At 47.7% G+C, this 27,211-nt stretch overlaps 1 protein-coding gene across 1 annotated transcript in view; it reads right to left on the bottom strand.

Annotated features, from left to right (window-relative positions):
* Positions 1-27,211, bottom strand: part of LOC141072977 (uncharacterized) — a 244,580-nt gene that overhangs the window by 35,757 nt on the left and 181,612 nt on the right. Inside the window, 2 exon segments of the mRNA XM_073560243.1 lie at positions 13,624-13,672; positions 14,451-14,572. Coding sequence (XP_073416344.1) covers positions 13,624-13,672; positions 14,451-14,572 — 171 coding nt within the window.

Below are 27,211 nucleotides of genomic sequence, written 5' to 3'. Positions count from 1 at the left end.
TGTGACAGCTTCTAGTCTCCCATGGAGACTATCGAACCATGCCGAAAGTGAAAAAAAATGTTTTTAAAAATATTAAAACAACTAAAAAAAAATATAAACGTTCATGACCCCCCTTTCGCCTCATTCAAAACAAAACAATAAAAATAAAATCAAACATACACATATTTGGAATCGCCGCGAAAAAAGGAATTAACCTGATCGCTAAACGGCGCAGTGATAAAAAAATGTCAAAACGCCAGAATTAGGTTTATTTGGTCGCCGCGACATTACATTAAAATGCAATAACGGGCATCAAAATGGTATCATTAAAAACGTTAGCTTGGCACGCAAAAAATAACCCCGCACCCAAACCGAGATCACGGAAAATGGAGACGCTACGGGTATCAGAAAATGGCACAATTTTTTTTCACCACTTAGATAAAAAAGAACGTAGACATGAACTTGTAATGACCTGGAGAATCATAATGGTAGGTCAGTTTTAGCATTTAGTGAACCTAGTAAACAAAAAGCAAATAAAAAAACTGTGGGATTGCACTTTTTTTGCAATTTCACCACACTTGGAATTTTTTTTACCTTTTTCTACCTTTTTCCAGTCCACGATATGTTAAAACCAATAGCGTTGTTCAAAAGTACAACTCGTTCCGCAAAAAAATAAGATTTTGACCAAAAAATAAAAAAGTTATGGCTCTGAGAAGAAGGGGAGTGAAATGAAAACGCAAAACCGAAAATACCTCTGGTCAGGAAGGCGTTAATCTGCATGTGTGTGGTGTCAGTTTGTAAGGGCTCATACTCACATGCAGCAGAACGCTCCAAGTGCCAGCGGCAGTGCCAGGTATTGATGTGCAAGACTCGAGCAAGTTTCTCGCATGCGAGTATGAGCCCTTAGAGTGTGGAACATGCATGTCTCCAAGAATTTACTTGTAGGGTATGTTCCCACGGGGGAAGGGGAGAGAGAGAGAATTAGGCTAAGTGCACACGTTGCAGAAATTTTCTGCTCAAAAACCAGAAACCGCACCTATTTTTCCGCTTGCATTTTTGATGCGTTTTTTTTCCGCAGCGGTTTAAAACCGCATGGAAGAGGCCTAGAATGGGGAAAATCCGCAAAATTAATGAGCATGCTGCGTTTTTTACCGCGATGCGTTTTTTTCGCAGTAAAAAACACATCAATGTGCACAAAAAAGTGCAAAATGCAGAGAAATGACTGTGCGGCTTATTTTTAGCGGTTTTATAGCGAAAACCGCAGTAAAAACCGTTAAAAAAATGCTGTGTGTGAACACAGCCTTAGAGAGAGAGAATTTTTACGCCGCTTCCAGAACGCTATTGAGGGTGAAAATGCTTAGCAGAGCAGATCTTCCGGGCATGCGCACTTGCAAATAGCGGTCCGCTGCTACAAAAAAACGTTTCAGAGTCCGTCTACTCCGCCCGGGAGACGATACAATTCAAATGGATCCTTCAAAAAACTGATGCAACGGACGACCGTTAGTTAAAATCCGCACCTAATGCAAGTCTATGGGGGAAAAAAAAACAGATCTGCCAAAAAAGGGGCGGATCCGTTTTTTTCTAAAACTGGCGGATTTTGACTGACTTCAAAAAACTGAAGTGTGAAACAGTTCTATGCGTGCACCGGCATCCGCGGATCATCTGCGGACACGGACATGTGGCGCTTCTTTCCAGACTGAAGCATGTCTAGTTATCTTGTGGCGACGCGACTTTTTAATATATCTATTAACAGTGGCGGATTATAATGAGGTCAATCTGGGCGGTAGCCCAGGGCCCAGTGGTGTGGGGGGGGCCCGCCAGCCCTGGGCAAATTGCCTCATTATAATCCGCCACCATAGTGCCACGGCCCCCCCATGTATCGACCCCATCCTCGCACTCCCAGACAGACCAATGGCCACTGCAGCCCCTCACTTATAAATCCCTGCTCTGTGCGCACAGGACCTGTGATGAGGTCACAGGAGGGGAGGAGTCAGGGGTCACGTGATCAGGGGTCTCCTCAGATGCCCATGATCATATGACCCCTGACTCCTCCCCTCCTGTGACCTCATCACTGGTCCTGTGCGCACAGTGAGCCCTTGATGGATGCAGGACTCTGCTGTGCAGGTTGTCATCGTGCTGAATGAGGGAAGTATGTGTGGGGTCAGGAGGGGTTTACAGCCGCGTGTGTACGAGGTGTACGGAGCGGAGCCGTGTGTACGAGGTGTACAGAGCGGAGCCGCGTGTGTACGAGGTGTATGGAGGGGAGCCGCGCGTGTATGAGGTGTACGGTGCGGAGCCCTGTGTATACAAAGTGTACAGAGCTGAGCCGTGTGTTTACGGAATGGAGCGAAGCCGCCTGTGTACAAGGTGTATGGAGCAAAGCCGCGTGTACAAGGTTTACAGAGCGTGTCCCCGTGTGCGAGGTGTACGGAGCGGAGCCACACGTGTACGAGGTGTACGGAACAGGGCCGCGTGTGTGTTCGAGGTGTACGGAGCGGAGTCGCGTGTGTGTACGAGGTGTACGGAGCGGAGCCCTGTGTGTACAAAGTGTACGGAGCGAAGCTGCATGTGTACAAGGTGTATGGAGCAAAGCCACATGTGTACAAGGTTTACAGAGCGTGGCCGCGTGTGTACAAGGTGTACGGAGCAGAGCCACATGTGTACGAGATTTACGGAGCAGAGCCATGTGTGTACTGAGTGGAGCCATGTGTGTGCGAGGTGTATACAAAGCGGAACCGTGTGTGTATATGAGGTGTGCGGAGCCATGCGCGTACAAGGTGTATGATGGGGAGCACTCATACCTCCCAACCGTCCAAGATTTTGAGAGTCGGCCCCACTGCCCCGACCGGGAGCTTACTTTTCCCGCGGACACAGGAGTACACGGCGGAGCTCCGAGGAGCACTTGAAAACTCACACGTGACGTTCCATTTCGGGAGGAGATTGTGATGGAAACATGGAGGCACTTCAGGGAATGCTTCAGATCATCACCATGTCCTCCTCCGACAGCGTGGACAGCGGGATCGCCTTGGACTTGGGGAGGTTGGCCATGTGAGCGGATCATGATATGTCCTGCATCGGGAGGCTCAGGTGGGCACTACAATGGGAGCCGGGCTGCTATAGTATTTTTATAGAATCTTTCTTTCTGTTTCTTTCTCTCTCTCTGTTCTTTCTTTCTCTGTTCTTTCTTTCTTCCCCTCTTTCTTTCCCTTTCTCTGTTCTTTCTTTCGCTCTGTTATTTCTTTCTTTCCCCTCTTTCTTTCTCTCTCTCTAATCTTTCTTTCTCTCTCTGTTCTTCCTTTCTTTTTCTCTGTTCTTTCTTTTTCTCTGTTCTCTTTCTTTCCCCTCTTTCTCCCTGTTCTTTCTTTCTCTCGATTCTTTCTTTCCCCTCTATCTTTCTCTCCCTCTCTGTTCTTTATTTCCCCTTTTTCTTTCTCTCTGTTCCTTTTTTTCTTTCCCCTCTTTCTTTGCCCCTCTGTTCTTTCTCTCTCTTTTCTCATTCTTTCCCCTCTTTCTTTCTCTGTTCTTTTTTTCTTTCCTTTCTTTTTTTCTTTTTCTCTATGTTCTTTCTTTCCCCTCTTTCTTTCTCTCTGTTCTTTCTTTCTGTTTCTCTCTCTCTCTCCTTTCTTTCTTTTCCTCAGTACCTGTCAGTGTGCCCACAGTACCAGCCACTGTGCCCACAATGCCAGCCACTGTGCCCTCAGTACCAGTCAGTGTGATCAGCAGTGCTAAATAGATGTGGTTGGGTCGTGGATGAAAACTCCGACTTTTTTTGCCCTAGTCGGACCAGTTTCATCTGAAACAAATTTTGCTTCATGAAACCCGATCCGACTAAAGTCGCTCAACTCTAGTCGTGGACATGGGTGTGACTAGTTTTGAAATGAGTGTGGTCGGGCGGCCGGTAACCAATCATCATAGTGGAAGTCGTCTGTTTCCATCAACTTTGTTATATGTGGGCAGTGCGCACCTCTAGTAAGGTGGGCACGAGATGGCGGGTCTTGTCACCTCTGCCTCACACATAAGTTACTATGAGGTGTACTTTATTCCTAACACATTTCTTTCTTGGCCTACTGAGATAAATGTTTCGACCAGTTAAAAGTTGTACAACCAGAGGATTGAGCATGTGTGCACTGCCCGCATGTAGTAATATATGTGTGTGTGTGTATATATATATTTACTCCGACCCCTATATAAACCCTGCCCCTCTGACTGCCATCCACTTTCCCATGCTCCTGTGTCAATCCTGGGGTCTTTTTTGTCCCCCCTTGGTCCTCCACATTCTGAACATCTGGAACATAACTAACATTGCGCAATGTGCGCTTGTTCGTCGCCAGATGCAGCTTCGTGTCCAGTGTGTGAGGTGACGGCGACTGGTCTGTGGCGTTAACCCCTCTGCTGCCATGTTGGGCACAGCCTTTGACGAGTAGCGTCTCTTCCTGTGTATCCGGCCACAGGCTGCACACCAGAGGCTGCTTCTTCTATCTGGGGAAGTTCATGAAGCAGAAGCCTCTGTGTGACTCATGTGAAGTAACTTGTCTGACAGGTCATGGGTCCAGGTCAGCAGGTGATTGCAGACTATTAGCTGGTTTCGATGTTAGGTATAGGTGAGTCAGGACTAGATGTTGGGTGGAAGCCTTCCAGTATTTGTAAGGCCTCTTGCACATGCTGAGTATTTGGTGAGCTTTTACCTCAGTATTTATAAGGCCTCGTGCACACGCTGAGTATTTGGTGAGTTTTTACCTCAGTATTTATAAGGCCTCGTGCACACGCTGAGTATTTGTGAGGCCTCGCGCACACGTTGTCTATTTGCTGAATTTTTTACCTCAGTATTTAACCCCTTCCTGCTCCTTGACGCACCGTATGCGTCCTGAAAACTAGTGACTTCTCGACCTCGTCACGTGACCCCATCACATGACCGAGGGGCCCACAGAGTCTGAACAGCCCGGGGCCCTGGCTACCCTTAATCCACCCCTATCTATTAATGACCTTGTAGGGGGCATAGAGAGTAGTATTTCAATATTTGCAGATGACACTAAACTCTGCAGGGTAATCAATACAGAGGAGGACAATTTTATATTACAGGAGGATTTATGTAAACTAGAAGCTTGGGCTGATAAATGGCAAATGAGCTTTAATGGGGACATAGCTGAACTGGAGCAGGTGCAGAGAAGAGCGACCAAGGTTATTAGGGGACTAGGGGGTCTGCAATACCAAGACAGGTTATTACACTTGGGGTTATTTAGTTTGGAGAATGGAAGGCTTAGGGGTGATCTTATTACAATGTATAAATATATGCGGGGACAGTACAAAGACCTTTCTAATGATCTTTTTACTCTTAGACCTGTGACGGGGACAAGGGGCATCCTCTAAGTCTGGAGGAAAGAAGGTTTAAGCATACTCACAGACGCGGATTCTTTACTGTAAGAGCAGTGAGACTATGGAACTCTCTGCCATATGATGTTGAAATGAGTGATTCCCTACTAAAAGAAGGGACTGGATGCCTTTCTTGAAAAGTATAATATTGCAGGGTATATACACTAGTTTCCTTGATATTGCGTTGATCCAGGGAGCTAGTCTGATTGCCGTATGTGGAGTCGGGAAGGAATTTTTTTCCCCAATGTGGAGCTTAGGCTGGTTTCACATTTGCGTTTTTATGCGCTGCGTTTTTGCGCATACGTGCGCATGCGTTTTTCCCCTATATTTAACATGGGTGCGCATACGTGCGCGTTGGTATGCGCACGTATGCGTTTTTCGTGCGCTGCGTGTCCTAACTTTCCAGACGCTACATGTTGCATTTTTTGGTCCGCCCAACCGCTTAAAAAAACGCATGAGCATGTTTTGCGCAAAAAATTACCATTATTGCCTATGGGTGCGAATCCGTGCGCATTGGCATGCGCATGTATGCGGTTTTTTTGCGCATGCGTTTTTTTTGGTGTCCATTGGTTCGACTAGTTATAAAAATCCCCACCTAAAAAAAAACATGTCTATATAAAAGGAGGTGTCTACCAGCATGTACCATAACTATAGAGAAAGACTGCAAAAGAAGACCCCATTTTGAATTCCAGCTTCAGCGGCAAGAATGTGAGTATTATTACATCTAAAAAATGTATGCCTGTCCTTTTAAATTGTATATGTACTAATGCTTTGTATTATTTTTACATGCAGTATGTCTTCGGAATCGGAATATTCACCATCCCAGCAGGAACTGGCGCAAGCAGACCGTGAGGTGATTATTTTCGTGCGTTTGGTAAGTATATCTGCTGCTTCTCAAAATCTCTAACGTTTGTTGTTTTTTTTCGAGACATCGTCATCTTCAGGGGACGCGACTAGTGAGGGCGAACGGCAGGAGCAGCCAAGTCCCGGTGGTGATACGGAATGTAAGTATCAAATGATTTGTAATGTTCTTTATTTTTTATCTTCTATATTTCCTCTTTTCTGGATCTTTTTTGTAACTTTTTATTCACACAAAATTCGAATACTCTAAAGAATGTGTTTTGTCTAGGTTCCACAATGGGATGAAGACGTCTACCTGGATAATGAGCACCTTATCCGCCTGGTCCAGGAGCGTGTCCCGTTGTGGGACAGCCGTGACCAGTTGTACAAGGACAATGTGGTGACCCGGCGGCTATGGAATGAGGTGGCCGCAGCGTTGATGGATGGCTGGGACAGCGCCACTGCATCCTCCAAAAAGGCGTTTAGTAAGTATTTCCCTGCTCTGTTATGCCGCAGTGACTATTGTCCTTGATGGCACTGTTGGGTTTCCTGCTAGATATATTCTAGCAGGAAACCCAACAGTGTCATCTGGCTCAACAGTGACTGCTTTGGGTATTGTATTGCTGTATTGTGCCACATTGACTCTTGTTTGTGATGGCACTGTTTGGTTTAGTGATAGCATATGTCATGCATCAAACACAATTGTTAAATGTTGTTTGTTTTTCCAACAGTGGACAAAGTCCGAACATGTTGGCGCTCGGTCAAGGACCGCTTCAACAGTGATGTTCGTGCTGAGGGCCAGGTTCGCAGTGGTTCTGCTTCAAGGACAAGAACAAGATACCGTTACTATCAAGTGTTGCAGTTCCTAAGACCGATCCTTGGCACCAGATCATAAGTATTATAATTTTGGGGTTTTTATTTTGTGTTATTCTAATCCACAGCTGATGCTTCTTGTAAAGGCATGATAGTAATGATTTTCCTTTCTTCCACAGCACCTGGAGCAGCACCCTGCAACCTGGCCCTGGAGCGGCCCTTCATCGGACGTCCTCTGACCCGTCTCAGCCATCCGACAGCCAGGAAGCACCGTGCAGGTCAGCCACACACACAGCTGGTGACCAGGAAGCTGGTCCATCAGGTGTTCCCCTGTCCCAGGTCTCTGCCACTGGTTATGTGGGTACTACCCGCCAGCGGAAGAGGGCCTTGGACAGGAATGTCTTGCCCGAGTTTATGCACTTGAGTGAGGCCTTTAATGCCAGCCTCAAGTCGCTGTCAGAGTGGAAAGTGGTTTTTCACTCATGGAACATGGTTTTAACCACATGGAACACCGCTTCCATTCTGTCGAACAGCGCCTTGACCGTCTGAAGCAGGGGTCCTCAAACTACGGCCCGCGGGCCACATGCGGCCCGCCAAGGACTTTTATCCGGCCCCCCGCCAGGCCGACATTGAACTCATGAACTGCACTGCAGTTCAATGCCGGCGGGCCCTGTAATCGTGGGCGGGACGAGGCGCCGAGGAAAGGCGTTACGCAGCCCTCCGTAGGCAGCAGAGCACAGTGCACGCCTGATGACGTCACGCCGCCTGTGTGCCTGTGCAGGAAGAAGACGGAGATGAGCGGGCGCCTCTTCAGAGCAGCGGGGGACATAGGTGAGTACTTTTTTTTTTTTTTTTTTAAATGCCGGGTCCTATTGGGGTCATTTACCTGCCTATTGGAGACCTGTGCTGCCTAATGGGGACCTTTACCTGCCTATTGGGGACCTGTGCTGCCTAATGGGGACCTGTGCTGCCTATTGGGGACATTTACCTGCCTATTGGGGACATCTACCTGCCTATTGGGGACTTGTGCTGCCTAATGGGGACCTGTGCTGCCTAATGGGGACATTTACCTGCCTATTGGGGACCTGTGCTGCCTATTGGGGACATTTACCTGCCTATTGGGGACATCTACCTGCCTCTTGGTTACATCTACCTGCCTATTGGGGACCTGTGCTGCCTTTTGGGGACCTGTGCTGCCTTTTGGGGACCTGTGCTGCATATTGGGGACATTTACCTGCCTATTGGGGACCTGTGCTGCCTATTGGGGACATTTACCTGCCTATTGGGGACCTGTGCTGCCTAATGGGGACCTGTGCTGCCTATTGGGGACCTGTGCTGCCTAATGGGGACCTGTGCTGCCTAATGGGGACATTTACCTGCCTATTGGGGACCTATGCTGCCTATTGGGGACATTTACCTGTCTATTGGGGACCTGTGCTGCCTATTGGGGACATTTACCTGCCTTTTAGGGACCAATGCTGCCTATTGGGGATTCTTGCACCACACCAGTCTGACCCTGAGGTAAAAGTGGAGTTCCACCAATATGGGCACTGGTGAGGCTGCATTGATGGGCACTGATCAGGCTGTATTGATGGGCACTGATCAGGCTGCATTGATGGGCACTGGTGAGGCTGCATTGATGGGCACTGATCAGGCTGCGCTGATGGGCACTGATGAAGCTGCATTGATGGGCACTGATCAGGCTGCATTGATGGGTACTGATCAGGCTGTATTGATGGGCACTGGTGAGGCTGCATTGATGGGCACTGGTGAGGCTGCATTGATGGGCACTGGTGAGGCTGCATTGATGGGCACTGATCAGGCTGTATTGATGGGCACTGATCAGGCTGTATTGATGGGCACTGGTGAGGCTGCATTGATGGGCACTGGTGAGGCTGCATTGATGGGAACTGATCAGGCTGCATTGATGGGCGCTGATCAGACTGCATTGATGGGCGCTGATCAGACTGCATTGATGGGTGCTGATCAGACTGCATTGATGGGCGCTGATCAGACTGCATTGATGGGCGCTGATCAGGCTGCATTGATGGGCACTGATCAGGCCGCATTGATGGGCACTGATCAGGCCGCATTGATGGGCGCTAATCAGGCTGCATTGATGGGCACTGATCAGACTGCATTGATGGGCACTGATCAGGCCGCATTGATGGGCACTGATCAGGCCGCATTGATGGGCGCTGATCAGGCCGCATTGATGGGCGCTGATCAGGCCGCATTGATGGGCGCTGATCAGACTGCATTGATGGGCACTGATCAGGCTGCATTGATGGGCACTGATCAGACCGCATTGATGGGCACTGATCAGGCCGCATTGATGGGCACTGATCAGGCCGCATTGATGGGCACTGATCAGGCCGCATTGATGGGCACTGATCAGGCCGCATTGATGGGCACTGATCAGGCCGCATTGATGGGCACTGATCAGGCCGCATTGATGGGCACTGATCAGGCCGCATTGATGGGCACTGATCAGGCTGCATTGATGGGCACTGATCAGGCCGTATTGATGGGCAGTGCAGTCTGTATGTCTCTGTGTGGGCAATTTTATTGCTGGTATATTGTTTTTGTAGCACTGTATATATGTTGGTATTTTACTAATAGCAATTTTGAATCCCTAGGAAACAATGATATCAAGAAAGAGAAAAAATTGACTCGAAGTGTTGGATATTCGAAGAACCCAAAAAATCTGTAAGTTTGATGATTTAACTTCATTTTTAATATTGTACTTGTTCCTATTTTTGTTTTATTACTTCTAAATAAGATATGTGCAGTGTGCACAGGAATTTATTCATAATTTTTTTTAGACTATATTCCGGCCCTCCAACGGTCCGAGGGACCGTGATCTGGCCCCCTGTTTAAAAAGTTTGAGGACCCCTGGTCTGAAGGCTGACCTCAACAGACCAGCGCACCATTTTTTTAGTAAGATTGAAAAGGGCATGGCGGAACACCTTAGTCCTGAGCAACGGCTGAGTGTGCTGCAGGCCTGCAACAATGCTTTCTTGCAGGCTATGCAGCATAATCGGTACGGGCAGCAGTCAGTGGTGTCATTTCCAACTGTGCCACCATTGACTCTCTTCACCTCACTACCGACTTGTGCTGCATACCACTGCACTGACACCTCTATTCAAAGCCAGGACACCCACCAATACACCACCACAAGTCTGAGTGCAGCTGGTCACTACACCGACACCACCATGGCAAGCGCTGCTCCTGTCTGGAGCACCACCGCCACCCCCATGCATGCTTGGAGCACAGCCACAGTAACCACTCCTCAAATGTGGAACAGCCCTGCCGCAAACACTACAACATGTAGTAGCCCTGCCACCACCACTCCGCAAACCTGGACCATCACTGCCGCCACCAGTCCTCCTGCAAGGACGAGCACTGCCACCGCCACCACAGCATGCACAGCAGCATGCACAGCAGCAGACTGGGGACCCACATTCCTTATTTGCCCAAAGTTCCAGGCGGCGCCAACAATCAAAGCGGGCATTGGGCCCAAGTAGGTCCAGTGCCCGCCAGTTTAAGGAGACAAACAGCTAGGACCACTGTAGCTGAACCTCTGTCCTCTCCTCCTAGTGTGTCTAGTTCCTTTCCCATAACTGGACTCCCTTCCCCCACAAGTTTTGTTGCCCCTTCCCCTAGAACACCTTCATCGACGATAAGCTGTTCATCTTCACTGCACACCCCCAACTTGCTACCATCTGACCCCAAATGCAGAAAAAAATAAAGTTTTTTTATAATTTTTTGGTTAAAAATAAATTTAAATTTCTGGTTCACCATAACAAAGTTTGATTAATGTTTTTGGCGCCGCCTACACACACTGCGCCATACACACAATGCGCCTTAAACTTTGCAAGGTGTCACAAAAAGTGTTTTGAGGATTGGCTGTTTTTACCATCCTCATTTCACTTATTGTGATACTAGGCAAGGTGGATTATTGATATACCTTGTAATTCACAACATACTCTTATTACGTGTTGAATCCACTGATGGGTAAATACACGTCATATGTTAAATACCAAGCACTAGTATAATAACTAGAGTTGACTGACTAGGATCTGGTTTCATGAAACGCAAACTGGTGAAACTCGGGCAAAAAAAAGTCGAGTTTCGTTCAAAACCCTACCACAATGTTAGTTAATGAGAAATAAAAGTCGGCATTGAGCGGATTACATTCATCCACTCAATGCAGACTTTTATTCCCCATTGACTTGCATTGGGGTCGGGTTTTGAACGAAACTCCCGACTTTTTTTCCACTAGACCAGTTTCATTTGAAACGAATTTGGTTTCATGAAACCCGATCCTACCAAAGTCGCTCAACTCTAATAATAACTATTTATCAATCATGGCCTGGTTAATACACATATCATATTTAACCTGCAGCGTTGCTTACATACCAATATATTTCACGCAGACTAGCGATGCTGCAGTTTAACTCATATGTGTATTTACCTGCCCAGGTGTGAGAACATCATGAATTCACAGGTATACATGGGAAGTTTTTTATTTTATTGGAGTGTAAAAAACATAGTGCACTCAGTACTGGTATCAAAACAGGTTTTTTATTAACATACACACACAAAAACATTTTTACACCATTTCATCTTGCCAGTGCACCCGTCCTACATCAGAGATAAAGTAGGCCGCAAATTGGTCCCTCATTTGGCCAACTTCAACGGATGACCTGAGAGGGTGCTGAGTGAATTCAGGCAATGGGTTAGGAGCAGCATCATCGAGTTCAAAGGTCGGGTGCTCTTTAGCGATCACAAAATTATGTAGAACCACACACGCCTTCACCACCTCATCCACTGTTTCAAGTTTAAGATTAATGGCTGTGCCGAGAATTCGCCATCTGGAGACAAGAATCCCAAAAGCACACTCTACAGTTCTTCTGGCCCTGGTCAGCCTGTAATTAAAGATTTTTTTGGTGTGGTCCAAGTCACGGCTGGAGTAGGGTTTCAGTAGGTTTGCGCACATTTGAAAAGCCTCACCCCCAACTATTACAAAGGGCAGTGGCGGAGCTTCGGTGTGATGAAGAGGCCGTGGCATAGGGAAATTAAATTGGTTGCCATACAACCTCCGGCCCATGTCTGAGTTTTTAAAAGCCTGGGAGTCATTACCACGGCCAAATGCTCCAATGTCCACTGCTGCAAACATACATCCGGCATCCGCAATGGCCATGAGTACTACTGAAAAGTACTTTTTGTAATTATAGTACTCCGATCCAGTTCTTTTGGGTTTGATGATCCATATGTGTTTACCATCAACAGCTCCCAAACACTAGTGGAAATTGCAGACTGTCCAGAATTTGTCAGCAATTTCCATCCACTATTCAACGGTGGGCAGGGGCATAAATTCGGGACAAAGAACGTTCCAGAGAGCCCGGCAGGTGTCTGCAACAATTCCAGACAAGGTAGAGATTCCAATACGGTACTGGAAGTGTAGTGAAGATAGGGTCTCTCCAGTCGCCAGGAATCTGCGAAACAGAGAAAGAAGTAAAATTAATATTTCTGTATATGGTTTTTTTAAAACTGTAAAATAAAAAATTAGTACATTAACAAAAAATAATTAGCCCAGGTTTTGAATAGTACATGTAAAAAAAAAAAAAAAACATCACCCCACCCCTTGGTTTTTAAATATTACGTACCGTAATGTCACCAGGAGCCGATCCTCAGGAGGAATCGCACAACGGAGCTGTGTGTCCTGTCTCCGGATGGATTCATGGACATGAGTAAGCAAATCCCTGAAGCTTTCTTGGAACATCTGGATATAATCTGTACATTTCCCAGGGTTTGCGTGTAGCTCACTGTAGAGGGTACGGTACGCCCCACGGCTCTCCCGGAGTTCAACAATCGGATGTATCCACATACGCCGCCGCTGCCGTCTTCGCTGTCTCTCTCTTCCTTTGTTCATAGCAAGCAACTGCATATGCCCTAGCCATCGCGATGTCCAAATCCAAGTTGAAGTGAAAACTCTTCCAGCGCAGATCCATGTTGACACGAGAAAAATCAAGCAAATGTGAAGAATACTGTAGACAGGGTCTATATATTAACATACCACACTGCCACTGACGTCCCATTGGTCGTGTGTGTTGCAAGATTGTTCTAGATTTTGTTTTGGGTGAGGACAAAATATGTGCAAAAAAACGCAAACGCACTAAAAACGCATACAAACGCTGCGTTTTTTTTCCTGCATGCACATAAAAATACTTGAAAAAAACGCAGCGTTTGTATGCGCTTTTTTCATGCGTTTGTGTGCGCAAAAAACGCGCAGCAAAAAGACGCAAGTGTGAAAGTAGCCTTACTGTTTGCCACATGGGTTTTTTTTGCCTTCCTCTGGATCAACATGTTAAAGCATGTTCGTATAATATAAGATATGGAGTGAACTAGATGGACTTAGTCTTCCTTCAACCTTAATTACTGTACTATGTCACTATGTAAGATAAATGTCACCCGTACAATGTATTGGACGTGATTCTTCTGTTTGGTTCAATGAACACGTGCGGATTCACTTGCGTTCAAAAGCCGGAAGCGCTTTGGACAGAGCGGACGGTGCTGCTTCTAAAGAGCTGCCGATTACTGACCGTGTGCACCTACCCTTAAGAATAAGAATCTTCTCCAGCACCGGCCGAGGTCACCGCACTGACTAATGTAGAAACCACATGGACAAATATCAGATATTAGAGGATAACACAAGTCACAATACAGACAGGAGTGAGAGCCTGATCCCAGGAGCTAAAGTCTGAGGAAAGGGTTAAAAAGCCTTCACTAGACCCCTGTACAGCTGTATAATGAGACCCAGGCTTTATAGTGAAGGGACAGGAGTGAGGGCCTGTTCCCAGGAGCTACAGTCTGTGGAAAGGGCTAAAAAGCCTTCACTAGACCCCTGTACAGCTGTATAATGAGGCCCAGGCTTTACAGTGAAGGGACTGGAGTGAGGGCCTGATCCCAGGAGCTACAGTCTGAGGAAAGGGCTAAAGAGCCTTCACTAGACCCCTGTACAGCTGTATAATGAGGCCCAGGCTTTATAGTGAAGGGACAGGAGTGAGGGCCTGATCCCAGGAGCTACAGTCTGAGGAAAGGGCTAAAAAGCCTTCACTAGACCCCTGTACAGCTGTATAATGAGGCCCAGGCATTATAGTGAAGGGACAGGAGTGAGGGCATGTTCCCAGGAGCTACAGTCTGAGGAAAGGGACAAAAAGCCTTCACTAGACCCCTGTACAGCTGTATAATGAGGCCCAGGCTTTATAGTGAAGGGACAGGAGTGAGGGCATGTTCCCAGGAGTTACAGTCTGAGGAAAGGGCTAAAAATCCTTCACTAGACCCCTGTACAGCTGTATAATGAGGCCCAGGCTTTATAGTGAAGGGACAGGAGGGAGAAAAGAGGGAAAAGGAGCCAGAAGAGCCGGACTGCCATCACTAACCTGCAGAGCTGCACTCCCACTCCACATATATGGCTGCTCTGTGCGCACAGGACCTGGGATGAGGTCACAGGAGGGGAGGAGTCAGGGGTCACATGATCAGGGCCCTCAGTGTATGCAGGACTCTGCTGTGCTGGTTGTCATGGTGCTGGATGAGGGGAAGTTTATGTGTGGGGTCAGGAGGGGTTTACAGGGTGGATGTAGCAGAGCCGTGTGTGTACGAGGTGTACGGAGCGGAGCCGTGTGTGTACGGAGCAGAGCCGCGTGTGTATGAGGTGTACAGAGTGGAGCAGTGTATGTACGAGGTCTACGAGATGGAGCCGTGTGTGTACGACATGTACAGAGCGGAGCTGTGTGTGTAGGATGTGTACAAAGCAGAGTTGTGTGTGTACGGAGCTGAACCACGTGTGTACGAGGTGTACGGAGCGGAACTGTGGCTCTAAGGACCAAAGCAGCAGATGTACGAGGTGTACGGAGCAAAGCCGTGTCTGTATGAGGCGTATGGAGCGGAGCCATGTGTGTACGAGGTTTATGGAGCAGAGCCGTGTGTTTGTACGGAGAGAAGTGTGTGTGTACAGACCCCTCAGATTTATTTGCTCCCTGAACTGTCCGTAGATCCTAGTTTGCTCTTCGCTCCCTGAACTGTCCGTAGATCCTAGTTTGCTCTTCGCTTCTTGAACTGTCCGTAGATCCTAGTTTGCTCTTCGCTCCCTGAAATGTCCGTAGATCCTAGTTTGCTCTTCGCTCCCTGAACTGTCCGTAGATCCTAGTTTGCTCTTCGCTCCCTGAACTGTCCGTAGATCCTAGTTTGCTCTTCGCTCCTTGAACTGTCCGTAGATCCTAGTTTGCTCTTCGCTCCCTGAACTGTCCGTAGATCCTAGTTTGCTCTTCGCTTCTTGAACTGTCCGTAGATCCTAGTTTGCTCTTCGCTCCCTGAAATGTCCGTAGATCCTAGTTTGCTCTTCGCTCCCTGAACTGTCCGTAGATCCTAGTTTGCTCTTCGCTCCCTGAACTGTCCGTAGATCCTAGTTTGCTCTTCGCTCCCTGAACTGTCCGTAGATCCTAGTTTGCTCTTCGCTTCCTGAACTGTCCGTAGATCCTAGTTTGCTCTTCGCTTCCTGAACTGTCCGTAGATCCTAATTTGCTCTTCACTTCCTGAACTGTCCGTAGATCCTAGTTTGCTCTTCGCTCCCTGAACTGTCCGTAGATCCTAGTTTGCTCTTGGATGGGCCATGAACAGTAGAGGAGTTAGAGGAGGCAGTGAGTAAACTCCAAAATGAAGAAGCCCCGGGGTCCGATGATTTCCCAGGAGAATCCTAAAAAGAATATGGGGCGATCTTGTTACCAGAATTATTGTTTTTTTTGAGGAGCCGCATCAGTAGGAAGATCGCCCACATCTATGACTGAAGCAATTATTGTCCGGGAGAAAACCCTGAGCCCCCAGACTCGTATCGTCTGATATACCGACTCCCTGCAGATAATGAAATATTAGCTAAAGTACTCACCAATAGGGAAATAAAATGATAGCGGAAGTGATCCATGAAGACAAACAAGATTTATGCCGAACAGCTCTACGGCACCAACATCAGACGGTGATATCTTTGTGATGGCTACGTATGACTGGACACACCGCCTCCAGCAGGGCGAATTTCTCTGACACACGTGACCTGGGATACACCACCTCCAGAAGGGCGAATTTATATAATATAATGTGTAGCTGGATACAACGCCTCCAGCAGGCGAATTTCAGCATTACACGTGTATCTGGATACACCTCCGGCAGGGCGAATTTGAATAATAAAGGGAAACATCAGGGAAACCGATACAATGGAGAGCCCTGCGATAGGGAACGGGGACGTGGAGACCTCCTGCACTCCCTGAGTCAGTGTCTACACTCCTGACAGTCCCTATGCAGGTTCCGCACCTGGCGACGAGCAGGATACCTAAAAACCCTAGCTCGCCCTGCACCTAGCCCTTTCTAGTGAAATGGACGGTGCAGAAACTAATCCCACTACTGCACTGAAACACACAAAAGGAAAGGTACAAACAGGGATAACACCACTTAGCTTTGCTCTTGCTCCCAGCAACAGAGTCCAGCAGCAGAATACAGCTTTCCTCCTGAATAGCTGCTACTTCACCAAGCGTTGTCAGAGCTGCAAGGAACTCCTCACTGTGGCTCCTTCCACACCAGGACTCTGACTGACCTGCAAGGAACTTTCTCTAGCTCCTTCCTCCACCAAGGATGGTTGGAAATGAACAATTTCACCAACAGTGAGTGAGAGCACATGACACACCATTATAGGTAAGCCAGAGCAATCACACCTGTTAGTGATTCCCGTGTAGTAACGCTAACCACCACCGGGGGGCAAACTAGAACAAAAGACACCACTGTGTAATGACCCTAATGGCCACCAGGGGCAAAACTAACTTTAAGCAAAACTAACTTTAAGCAACCAGCTTAAAGAAAAAAAAAGGTTACAAGTGCTTTTATCTGTCACAATCCTACATGGATCATGGCAATCTTACTATACAGATGAGTAATAACGAGGCTGGAAATAGAGCAACAATGTCTGTGACGCTAAGAAAGCTTCCGACAGCGTCCAGTGGATATATGGAAAGTATTGTGCAAAATGGAATTTGGTCATAAGTTGATAAAGTGGGGTAATGTTCTCTACGGGTCACCGTTCACTAGATTGAGAGTAAATGGTCGATTGTCAGGGCTATGTGAGTTGGGCAGGGGTACACAACAGGGGCACCTGCTCTCATCTCTCCTATTTGCATTAGCAATTAGCCGCTGGCATGTAAACTGAGAGATTCCAAGGACTTCTGTTGTGAGTTCATTTTCCCCTCCGTCTCTGAGGCCTGGTGAACTCCCTATCCTAGTGAAGGAAGGTAGTGAGCCTGATTATCAGACACCTGAGACTAATGAAGACGATTGGCTGAGTGGAGTCTCTGACTGGATATAAGGCTGCCTACGCCCTTTCTGCCCTGCGGGTGATTTCTCTGTGGACTCTTGGACACCAGTCTGATGCCTGCTCTCCTAAAGCTAAGTTTTCTGCTTTGCCATTTGCATTTAAGATTTGTTTTTGTTTTTCTTGCTTTTTGGATTCTGCCACTCCCTGCTGGAGTGTGCAGTATTCCTTTAGCTCTGTCCTCTGAAAATACCTGAGTGCTGATTTAGTTTTGAAGCTTAGTTGCTTCAGGGCCATTTTTATATCAGCTGGTTCGCTTTGTCTTTGATAGGGTTTTGGCAGATTGCAGACAGCAGCTTTCCTATCCGTTCCTATCTAGGTAGTTTTTGGGCCCCATCTTTGCTCACTCTGTCTTTCTGTCTGTGTGTTTCCATCTTGCTTCACCGTCATTATATGTGGGGGGCTGCCTATTGCTTTGGGGTCTGCTCTGGGGCAGTTAGATTTCCCCTTTTCTTCTTTAGGCCTATGTATCTCTCCGGCTGTGATCGAGGGGTCTAGGTCATCGTAGGAACTCCCCACGGCTACTGCTAGTTGTGTTGTTAGGTTCAGGGGTCTGCAATCTGATAGTTGCCAACTTCTCCGGTTTTCTGGACTTAGCTAGCATTTCTGTTTTTGCCTCCTGCGGTGACTCAATCATAACAGAATCACCCGCCATACCGCAGATCCTAGGGTACTCTATAGCAGGAAAGAATTGTGTTTTAAAAAAAAAAAAAAAAAAAGTGTGTATTCTCTCCTCTATATCTCTGAGGCCGTAGGGGGAATTTTTTTTTCTCTCAATGGAGATAAAACAAGTGTCTGATCGTGTGGAGCAGCTCGCTGCTGAGGTGCGAGGAATTTCCGCCTATCTTGCTCGTTCACATGCTGTTGAACCAAAGATCCCCACACCTGATGTATTTTTTGGGGATCGATCTAAATTTTTGAGTTTCAAAAATAATTGTAAATTATTTTTTGCTTTGAAGCCTAACTCGTCAGGGAGCTCCGCGCAGCAGGTTAAAATTGTCATCTCTTTGCTGCGCGGCGATCCCCAGGATTGGGCGTTTTCTTTGAAACCAGATGACTCTATTCTGACTAATGTGAACGCATTTTTTCAAGCCTTGGGGTTGCTGTACGACGAACCCAATGCTATTGATCAGGCTGAAAAGACCCTGTTAGCATTGAACCAGGGTCGAGAATCTGCAGAGTTGTACTGTCAAAAGTTCCAAAAGTGGGCGGTCCTTACTACCTGGAATGATAATGCCTTGGCTGCTCTCTTTCGGAAGGGTTTGTCAGAAGCCGTAAAGGATACTATGGTGGGATTTCCTGTTCCCTCTGGTCTGGACGATTCTATGTCTTTAGCCATTCAGGTTGATCGGCGTTTAAGTGAACGCAGGATTACACGAGAGGTGTTGCCGCCGGTTGAACAGACGTCTGAACCTATGCAATGTGATAGAGTTTTGTCTAAGGCGCAACGTCAGGAATTCAGAAGGCGTAATAAGCTGTGTTTCTTCTGTGGAGATGCCTCACATATTATTTCTGTTTGTCCTAAACGTGAGAAACGCTTTGCACACACGTTTTCTGTTGGTGGGGTTCAGCCTAAGTTTCTTTTGGCGATTACTCTGATCTGTTCCCTGTCCACATTTTCCGCCAAGGCTTTTGTGGATTCGGGAGCAGCGCTAAACCTAATGGACTTGGATTTTGCTAAACGTTGTGGATTTCCGTTGACACCTCTGCAGACGCCTATCCCTTTGAGGGGGATTGATGCTACCCCTTTGGCTAAAAATAAACCTCAGTTTTGGACCCAGGTGGTCATGCGGGTCGCCCCAGACCACCAAGAAAATTGCAGATTCTTGGTGTTGCATGGTCTGCATGATGCCGTTGTTCTGGGGTTTCCCTGGTTGCAAATTCATAATCCAGTTTTGGATTGGAAGTCTGTGTCTGTGGTGAGTTGGGGTTGCCGGTGTACCTTTAGTGAGGCTCCGGTTTTTTCCACCTCTCCTCAGTCGCATGAGGTTCCTGACTATTTGGCGGACTTCTATGATGTATTTAGTGAGAATGAGTCTGCGTCCTTGCCTCCTCATAAAAAAGGGGGAGACAGAAGCGCACAATAGGGTCTTATCCAATGATATAAACGTTTCAACAGATATGGATCCACTCACCTGGTTCAGTTGTGTGGAACACAACAACCATAAGCACAAATGGGTAGGATCCGATGAACTGCAGCAATCAGCCGGTCACTAGAATTGCATATATAGGAAGGAGAGAAGTCCGGCTTTCAGGATCGCGCTGTTCCAGTCCAAAGTTCACAAGGAGTTAATCCAAGGACCAAGCAGTGATTATAACTTTCTTTTTATTCCATAAACTCTACGCGTTTCGTGTACACACTGTACACTTCCTCAGGAGCAAAGACTTTGCTCTTGAGGAAGTGTACAGTGTGTACACGAAACGCGTAGAGTTTATGGAATAAAAAGAAAGTTATAATCACTGCTTGGTCCTTGGATTAACTCCTTGTGAACTTTGGACTGGAACAGCGCGATCCTGAAAGCCGGACTTCTCTCCTTCCTATATATGCTTGCCTCCTCATAGGAGTTATGTGCGATTGAACTAAGTCCGGGGTGTAAATTTCCTAAAGGTCGGCTCTTCAATTTATCTGTACCCGAGCACGAGGCTATGCGGTCCCATATTAAGGAGGCGTTGGAGAAGGGTCATATTAGACCATCCTCTTCACCCTTAGGTGCCGTTTTTTTGTGGCCAAGAAGGATGGTTCTTTAAGGCCTTGTATTGATTATCGTGCCCTCAATAAAATTACTATTAAATATCAGTATCCGTTACCCCTGATCTCGGATCTATTCTCTAGAGTTAGAGGTGCTTGCTGGTTTACCAAGCTTGACCTCAGAGGGGCGTATAATCTTATCCGCATTAAACAGGGGGATGAATGGAAGACGGCGTTTAATACTCCGGAGGGACATTTTGAGTACCTGGTGATGCCTTTTGGGCTCACTAATGCCCCTTCTGTCTTCCAGTGCTTCATGAATGATATTTTCCGAGACTTTGTCGATAAATTTTTGATTGTTTATCTGGATGATATTTTGATCTTCTCCAAGGATTGGGATTCTCATGTGGAACATATTCGGACTGTGTTCCGGATCTTGAGAGAGAATTCCCTGTATGTCAAAGGATCGAAATGCCTTTTTGGAGTACAGAAGATTTCTTTTTTGGGATTTATTTTGTCTCCGTCAACTATTGAAATGGACCCGGCCAAGGTACAGGCCATTTATGATTGGGTTCAGCCCACTTCTTTGAAGGCCCTCCAGAAGTTTTTGGGTTTTGCTAATTTTTATCGGAAATTTATAGCAAAATTTTCTAGTATTGCCAAACCATTGACTGACCTGACCAGGAAGGGTGTGGATGTGTTGAATTGGTCTCCGGAGGCTGTTGCCTCCTTTTAGGAGCTGAAGCGTAGATTTACCTCCGCCCCGGTTTTGCGGCAGCCTGATGTCTCACTCCCGTTCCAGGTAGAGGTGGATGCTTCTGAGATTGGTGCAGGAGCGGTTTTGTCCCAAAAGGATCCGGTAACATCTAAAATGAACCCCTGTGCGTTCTTTTCCCGAAAGTTCTCTTCATCTGAACGTAACTATGATGTGGGGAATCGGGAACTGTTGGCCATGAAATGGGCATTTGAGGAGTGGAGACATTGGTTGGAGGGAGCCAAACATCAAGTTGTGGTCCTCACTGACCACAAAAATTTGATTTACCTAGAGTCGGCTAAACGCTTGAACCCTAGACAGGCTAGGTGGGCCTTGTTTTTTACACGTTTTGATTTTGTGGTCTCTTTTCTTCCTGGAACTAAGAATGTCAAGGCAGACGCCCTCTCTAGGAGTTTCGTTGCTGATTCTCCTGTGGTGACCAAGCCTGCTACCATCTTAGGCGAAGGGGTAGTTCTTTCTGCCATCTCGCCCGATTTGAGACTTGCTCTGCAAGAGTTCCAGGAGGACAAACCTGAGCGTTGTCCCAGTGGAATGTTGTATGTTCCTGACCAGTGGAAGAAGAGAGTGATGTCTGAAGTTCATTGCTCTGCATTGGCTGGTCATCCTGGTATTTTTGGTACTAGAGATCTGGTGAGTCGCTCTTTTTGGTGGTCCACCTTGTCTCATGATGTCAGGAATTTTGTGCAGGCCTGTGGGACTTGCTCCCGGTCTAAATCTTGTTCTCGCTCTAGTGGGTTGTTGATGCCTTTGCCGGTCCCCAGGAGGCCATGGACCCATATTTCAATGGATTTCATCTCTGATATGCCAGTCTCTCAAAGAATGACTGTTATTTGGGTGATTTGTGATAGGTTCTCTAAGATGGTTCATCTTGTACCACTCCCTAAGTTGCCATCTTCTTCTGAGTTGGTGCCCCTGTTTTTGCAACAGGTGGTTCGCTTGTACGGGATTCCTGAGAACATTGTATCTGACAGAGGAGTTCAGTTTGTGTCTAAATTTTGGAGGACGTTCTGTTCCAAGTTGGGAATTCAGTTGTCCTTCTCCTCTGCTTTTCACCCTCAGACCAATGGGCAGACAGAGAGAACAAACCAGACCTTGGAGTCGTATTTGAGATGTTTTATTTCCGCTGATCAGGATGATTGGGTTTCATTTTTGCCCTTGGCCGAATTTGCTTTAAATAATAGAGCTAGTTCTGCCACTTTGATGTCACCTTTTTTTTGTAACTTTGGGTTTCATCCCCGATTTTCTTCAGGGCAGATGGAGCCTTCTGCCTGCCCAGGGGTTGACACTGTGGTGGAGAGAATGCACCAGATCTGGGACCAAGTGGTGGATAAGTTATCTCTCTCCCAGGAAAAGGCCCAGCGGTTTTCCAATCGACATAGGACCATTGGTCCCCAGTTTAAGATTGGTGATATGGTGTGGTTATCATCAAAAAATATTGCTATGAAGGTGGCTTCTCCTAAGTTTAAGCCTAGATTTATTGGACCTTACAAGATTTTGGAGATTATTAATCCGGTCTCTTTTCGTTTGGCTCTTCCTGTCACATTTAAGATCCATAATGTGTTCCATAAGTCCTTGTTGAAGAGGTTTGTTGAGCCAGTTGTGCCTGAGGTGGCACCTCCGGACCCTGTATTGGTTGAAGGTAACTTGGAATATGAGGTAGAGAAAATTCTGGATTCCCGTCTGGCTAGACCAGGGGTCCTCAAACTTTGTAAACAGGGGGCCAGATCACGGTCCCTCGGACCATTGGAGGGCCGGAATATAGTTTAAAAAAAATTATGAATAAATTCCTGTGCACACTGCACATATCTTATTTAGAGGTAATAAAGCCTGATCAGTGCCCATCAATGCAGCCTGATCAGTGCCCATCAATGCAGCCTGATCAGTGCCCATCAATGCAGCCTGATCAGTGCCCATCAATGTAGCCTGATCAGTGCACATCAATGCAGTCTGATCAGTGCCCATCAATGCAGCCTGATCAGTGCCCATCAATGCAGTCTGATCAGTGCCCATCAATGCAGCCTGATCAGTGCCCATCAATGCAGCCTGATCAGTGCTCATCAGCGCAGCCTGATCAGTGCACATCAATGCAGTCTGATCAGTGCCCATCAATGCAGCCTGATCAGTGCCTATCAATGCAACCTCACCAGTGCTTATATTGGTGGAACTCCACTTTTACCTCAGGCTCAGACTGGTGTGGTGCAAGAATCCCCAATAGGCAACATTGGTCCCTAAAAGGCAGGTAAATGTCCCCAATAGACAGGTAAATGTCCCCAATAGGCAGCATAGGTCCCCTATAGGCAGGTAAATGTCCCCAATAGGCAGCACAGGTCCCCAATAGGCAGGTAAATGTCCCCAATAGGCAGCAAAGGTCCTCAATAGGCAGGTAAATGTCCCCAATAGGCAGCACAGGTCCCCAATAGGCAGGTAAATGTCCCCATTAGGCAGGTAAATGTCCCCATTAGGCAGCACAGGTCCCCAATAGGCAGGTAAATGTCCCCATTAGGCAGCACAGGTCCCCATTAGGCAGCACAGGTCCCCAATAGGCAGGTAAATGTCCCCAATATGCAGCACAGGTCCCCATTAGGCAGCACAGGTCCCCAATTAGGCAGGTAAATGTCCCCAATAGGCAGGTAAATGTCCCCATTAGGCAGCACAAGTCCCCAATAGGCAGGTAGATGTCCCCATTAGGCAGGTAGATGTCCCCAATAGGCAGGTAAATGTCTCCAATAGGCAGCACAGGTCCCCATTAGGCAGCACAGGTCCCCAATAGGCAGCACAGTCCCCATTAGGCAGCACAGGTCCCCATTAGGCAGGTAAATGTCCCCATTAGGCAGATAAATGTCCCCAATAGGCAGCACAGGTCCCCATTAGGCAGCACATGTCCCCATTAGGCAGGTAAATGACCCCAATAGGACCCGGCGTTAAAAAAAAAAAAAAAAAAAAAAGTACTCACCTATGTCCCCCGCTGCTCTGAAGAGGCGCCCGCTCATCTCAGTCTTCTTCCTGCACAGGCACACAGGCGGTGTGACGTCATCAGGCCGCGCAGGTGGCGTGATGATCAGGCCGTCTGTGTGCACTGTGCTCTGCTGCATACGGAGGGCTGCGTAACGCCTTTCCTCGGCGCCTCGTCCCGCCGGTGATCACAGGGCCCGCCGGCATTGAACTGCAATGCAGTTCATAAGTTCAATGTCGGCCTGGCGGGGGGCCGGATAAAAGTCCTTGGCAGGCCGCATGTGGCCCACGGGCCATAGTTTGAGGACCCCTGGGCTAGACAAGGACTCCAGTATTTGGTTAAGTGGAAGGGTTATGGTCAGGAGGATAATTCCTGGGTCTCTGCCTCTGATATTCATGCCAAAAGATTGGTGCGTGCCTTTCATCGGGCTCACCCTGATCGCCCTGGTAGCGTTGTTGAGGGTTCGGTGACCCCTCCTCAAGGGGGGGGTACTGTTGTGAGTTCATTTTCCCCTCCGTCTCTGAGGCCTGGTGAACTCCCTATCCTAGTGAAGGAAGGTAGTGAGCCTGATTATCAGGCACCTGGGACTAATGAAGACGATTGGCTGAGTGGAGTCTCTGACTGGATATAAGGCTGCCTACGCCCTTTCTGCCCTGCGGGTGATTTCTCTGTGGACTCTTGGACACCAGTCTGATGCCTGCTCTCCTAAAGCTAAGTTTTCTGCTTTGCCATTTGCATTTAAGATTTGTTTTTGTTTTTCTTGCTTTTTGGATTCTGCCACTCCCTGCTGGAGTGTGCAGTATTCCTTTAGCTCTGTCCTCTGAAAATACCTGAGTGCTGATTTAGTTTTGAAGCTTAGTTGCTTCAGGGCCATTTTTATATCAGCTGGTTTGCTTTGTCTTTGATAGGGTTTTGGCAGATTGCAGACAGCAGCTTTCCTATCCGTTCCTATCTAGGTAGTTTTTGGGCCCCATCTTTGCTCACTCTGTCTTTCTGTCTGTGTAAGTGTTTCCATCTTGCTTCACTGTCATTATATGTGGGGGGCTGCCTATTGCTTTGGGGTCTGCTCTGGGGCAGTTAGATTTCCCCTTTCCTTCTTTAGGCCTATGTATCTCTCCGGCTGTGATCGAGGGGTCTAGGTCATCGTAGGAACTCCCCACGGCTACTGCTAGTTGTGTTGTTAGGTTCAGGGGTCTGCAATCTGATAGTTGCCAACTTCTCCGGTTTTCTGGACTTAGCTAGCATTTCTGTTTTTGCCTCCTGCGGTGACTCAATCATAACAGACTTCATTGTGTGTCGATGACACTACTGTATGTGGGCGATATAGAGTCATCTGTGGGCCACTAATGAGAGTTATAAAGTGTAGGGGAACACTTGCTTGGCAGCAGATTAACGTAGTCAGGCACAGGTTTTTTCACACAAATCAGTCCATAGGGTTTATTTAAACAACATAATCCGCACCGTAAGCCAGGATTCACATCACCAGCTTTCACACAGTCCATTACTTCATCACGTTTGGCTTTACAAGGGATTCACTAGTCACGATGGATTCTCTCCAGTCACCGGGTGACTGCACAGTTCAGTAACAGGCCATTGTGCATTGACAAAGTTCTTTCCCCATACCCGGGGGTTACCTCTCAGGAGCTCCTGCTCCACAGGCTGACTCCTCGTCAGTCCAATATCCTCAACAGGATAGTGTCTCAGTGTTGGGCCATCCCAGGCTCCGCACACACATGTGGCCTGTCTGGGTGCTATTCAGGACACTTGTCCAACACCCAGGCCACCAGGTCCAAGGTCTCATCACATGTTCCAGGAATCCGATCCTACTCCCAGGATCTTCCAACACAGACCTTCCAGGACCTTACACCCTGAACTATTCGGTTACACACACTCTGTCCATGTGACCAGACCTCAGTCACATTAAATGGTTGTAACCACCCCCATGGATGGACGGTACATGTGTGGCTAGTCAATTCCCGCCCAGCTCTCTGACTAGCCCTATAAGCCACCCTTATAAGTAATACACAACAAATACTTGTGAAACTACAGTATGTCCCAGCATATCCATATCATTTTTGGCTCACAGCGCAGTGAACCTCTGCGACACATACCGGCCATTTACAATAATGCCAGCCCCTAATTTACCATCATAATTATGCCTCCAAGCGCGTCCTGAAGTGCATACACAGCGCCCCCTAGCTGTAACAGAGGTTACCGCATACACAGCGCCCCCTAGCTGTAACAGAGGTTACTGCATCACATACCCTGCCCCCTGTTCAAACTTGTGAGGTTGAACATTTGTCACACACTATGTGCCTCCAGACAGCGTACCCATTGTCACCTTGCCCTACAAGTCAGTCTGTTTTGGGCGTTATTCAGCATCATATCTTTGTTAGGCCTCCCCCGCCCCCAGCGGTCAGTATATCGGCCTTGGGCTTTGGCCCTCAAGTCACAGTCCGCCTGCTTCACCAGACCCTTTTTAGTCTCCACACTTTGCCAGCACAGCACCGTCACCCGACTTTTCTCTCCACGGCTGCCTCCCCGGTTGCTGCGGTCATAAGTCCCACTTAGGCTAGCTTCACACTGGCGTTTTGGCCCACTGCGCATGGCCGCCGCTAAGCCCCGCCCCCTGCCGAGCCACCTCCGGTCATCTCCTCTTAGTATCGCACATCGCTGCATGCGATCTGCACACTCTATCTTTAACATAGGGTGCGCAGACCGTTCGCTGGCCGTGTGCTAGTAGGATTTTGCGTGCGCTGCGCCCTTTTGACGGTGCTCCGAGCGCACCAAAATGCAACATGGTGCGTTCGGCGCATAGTCAAAAGGGAGCAGCGCACGGCCAGTGCATGGTCTGCGCACCCTATGCAAAAGATAGGGTGTGCAGATCGCATGCAGCGATGTGCGATACTGAAAGGAGATGACCGGAGGGGGCGTGGCAGGGGCGGGGCTTAGCGGCGGCCGTGCGCTGCTGGCCAAAACGTTAGTGTGAAGCTAGCTTTACAGTCAAGCCCACTGTCTGTTCTGAGTCTGACTCATCTAGTACATCACAGGAGCTACTGTCCAGGTCTCTCAGTCTCATACTGAGAGTAGAACTGCCACTTGTTCTCGACGTTCTTGTCTTGCTGAAAGTCTTCGGCTAACTGCCATTTCATTATTTGGAGGGTACCTTCATGTTCCGCAACTGTTTACTAATCTGCAGTCAGTCGAGTCTTAGCTGCTCTATCTCCCTCAGGTATGTTACCCAATATTCCAGGAGCATTCGGATGTTCCTAAGGCTTTTCACAGAGCCAACAACAATGCATGGAACCATGCCATCTTCACCAGCTACCTGGATTTCACCATCAGGTGGGATCCTCACCCTCGCCACACCGGATC

This window comes from Dendrobates tinctorius, unplaced genomic scaffold (assembly GCF_039654945.1).
Source record: "Dendrobates tinctorius isolate UK_male_01 unplaced genomic scaffold, ASM3965494v1 ptg000294l, whole genome shotgun sequence".
Classification (NCBI taxonomy): Eukaryota; Metazoa; Chordata; class Amphibia; order Anura; family Dendrobatidae; genus Dendrobates; species Dendrobates tinctorius.
The sequence above is the reverse complement of the archived record's forward strand: the minus strand, read 5'-3'. Positions and strand labels throughout refer to the sequence as shown.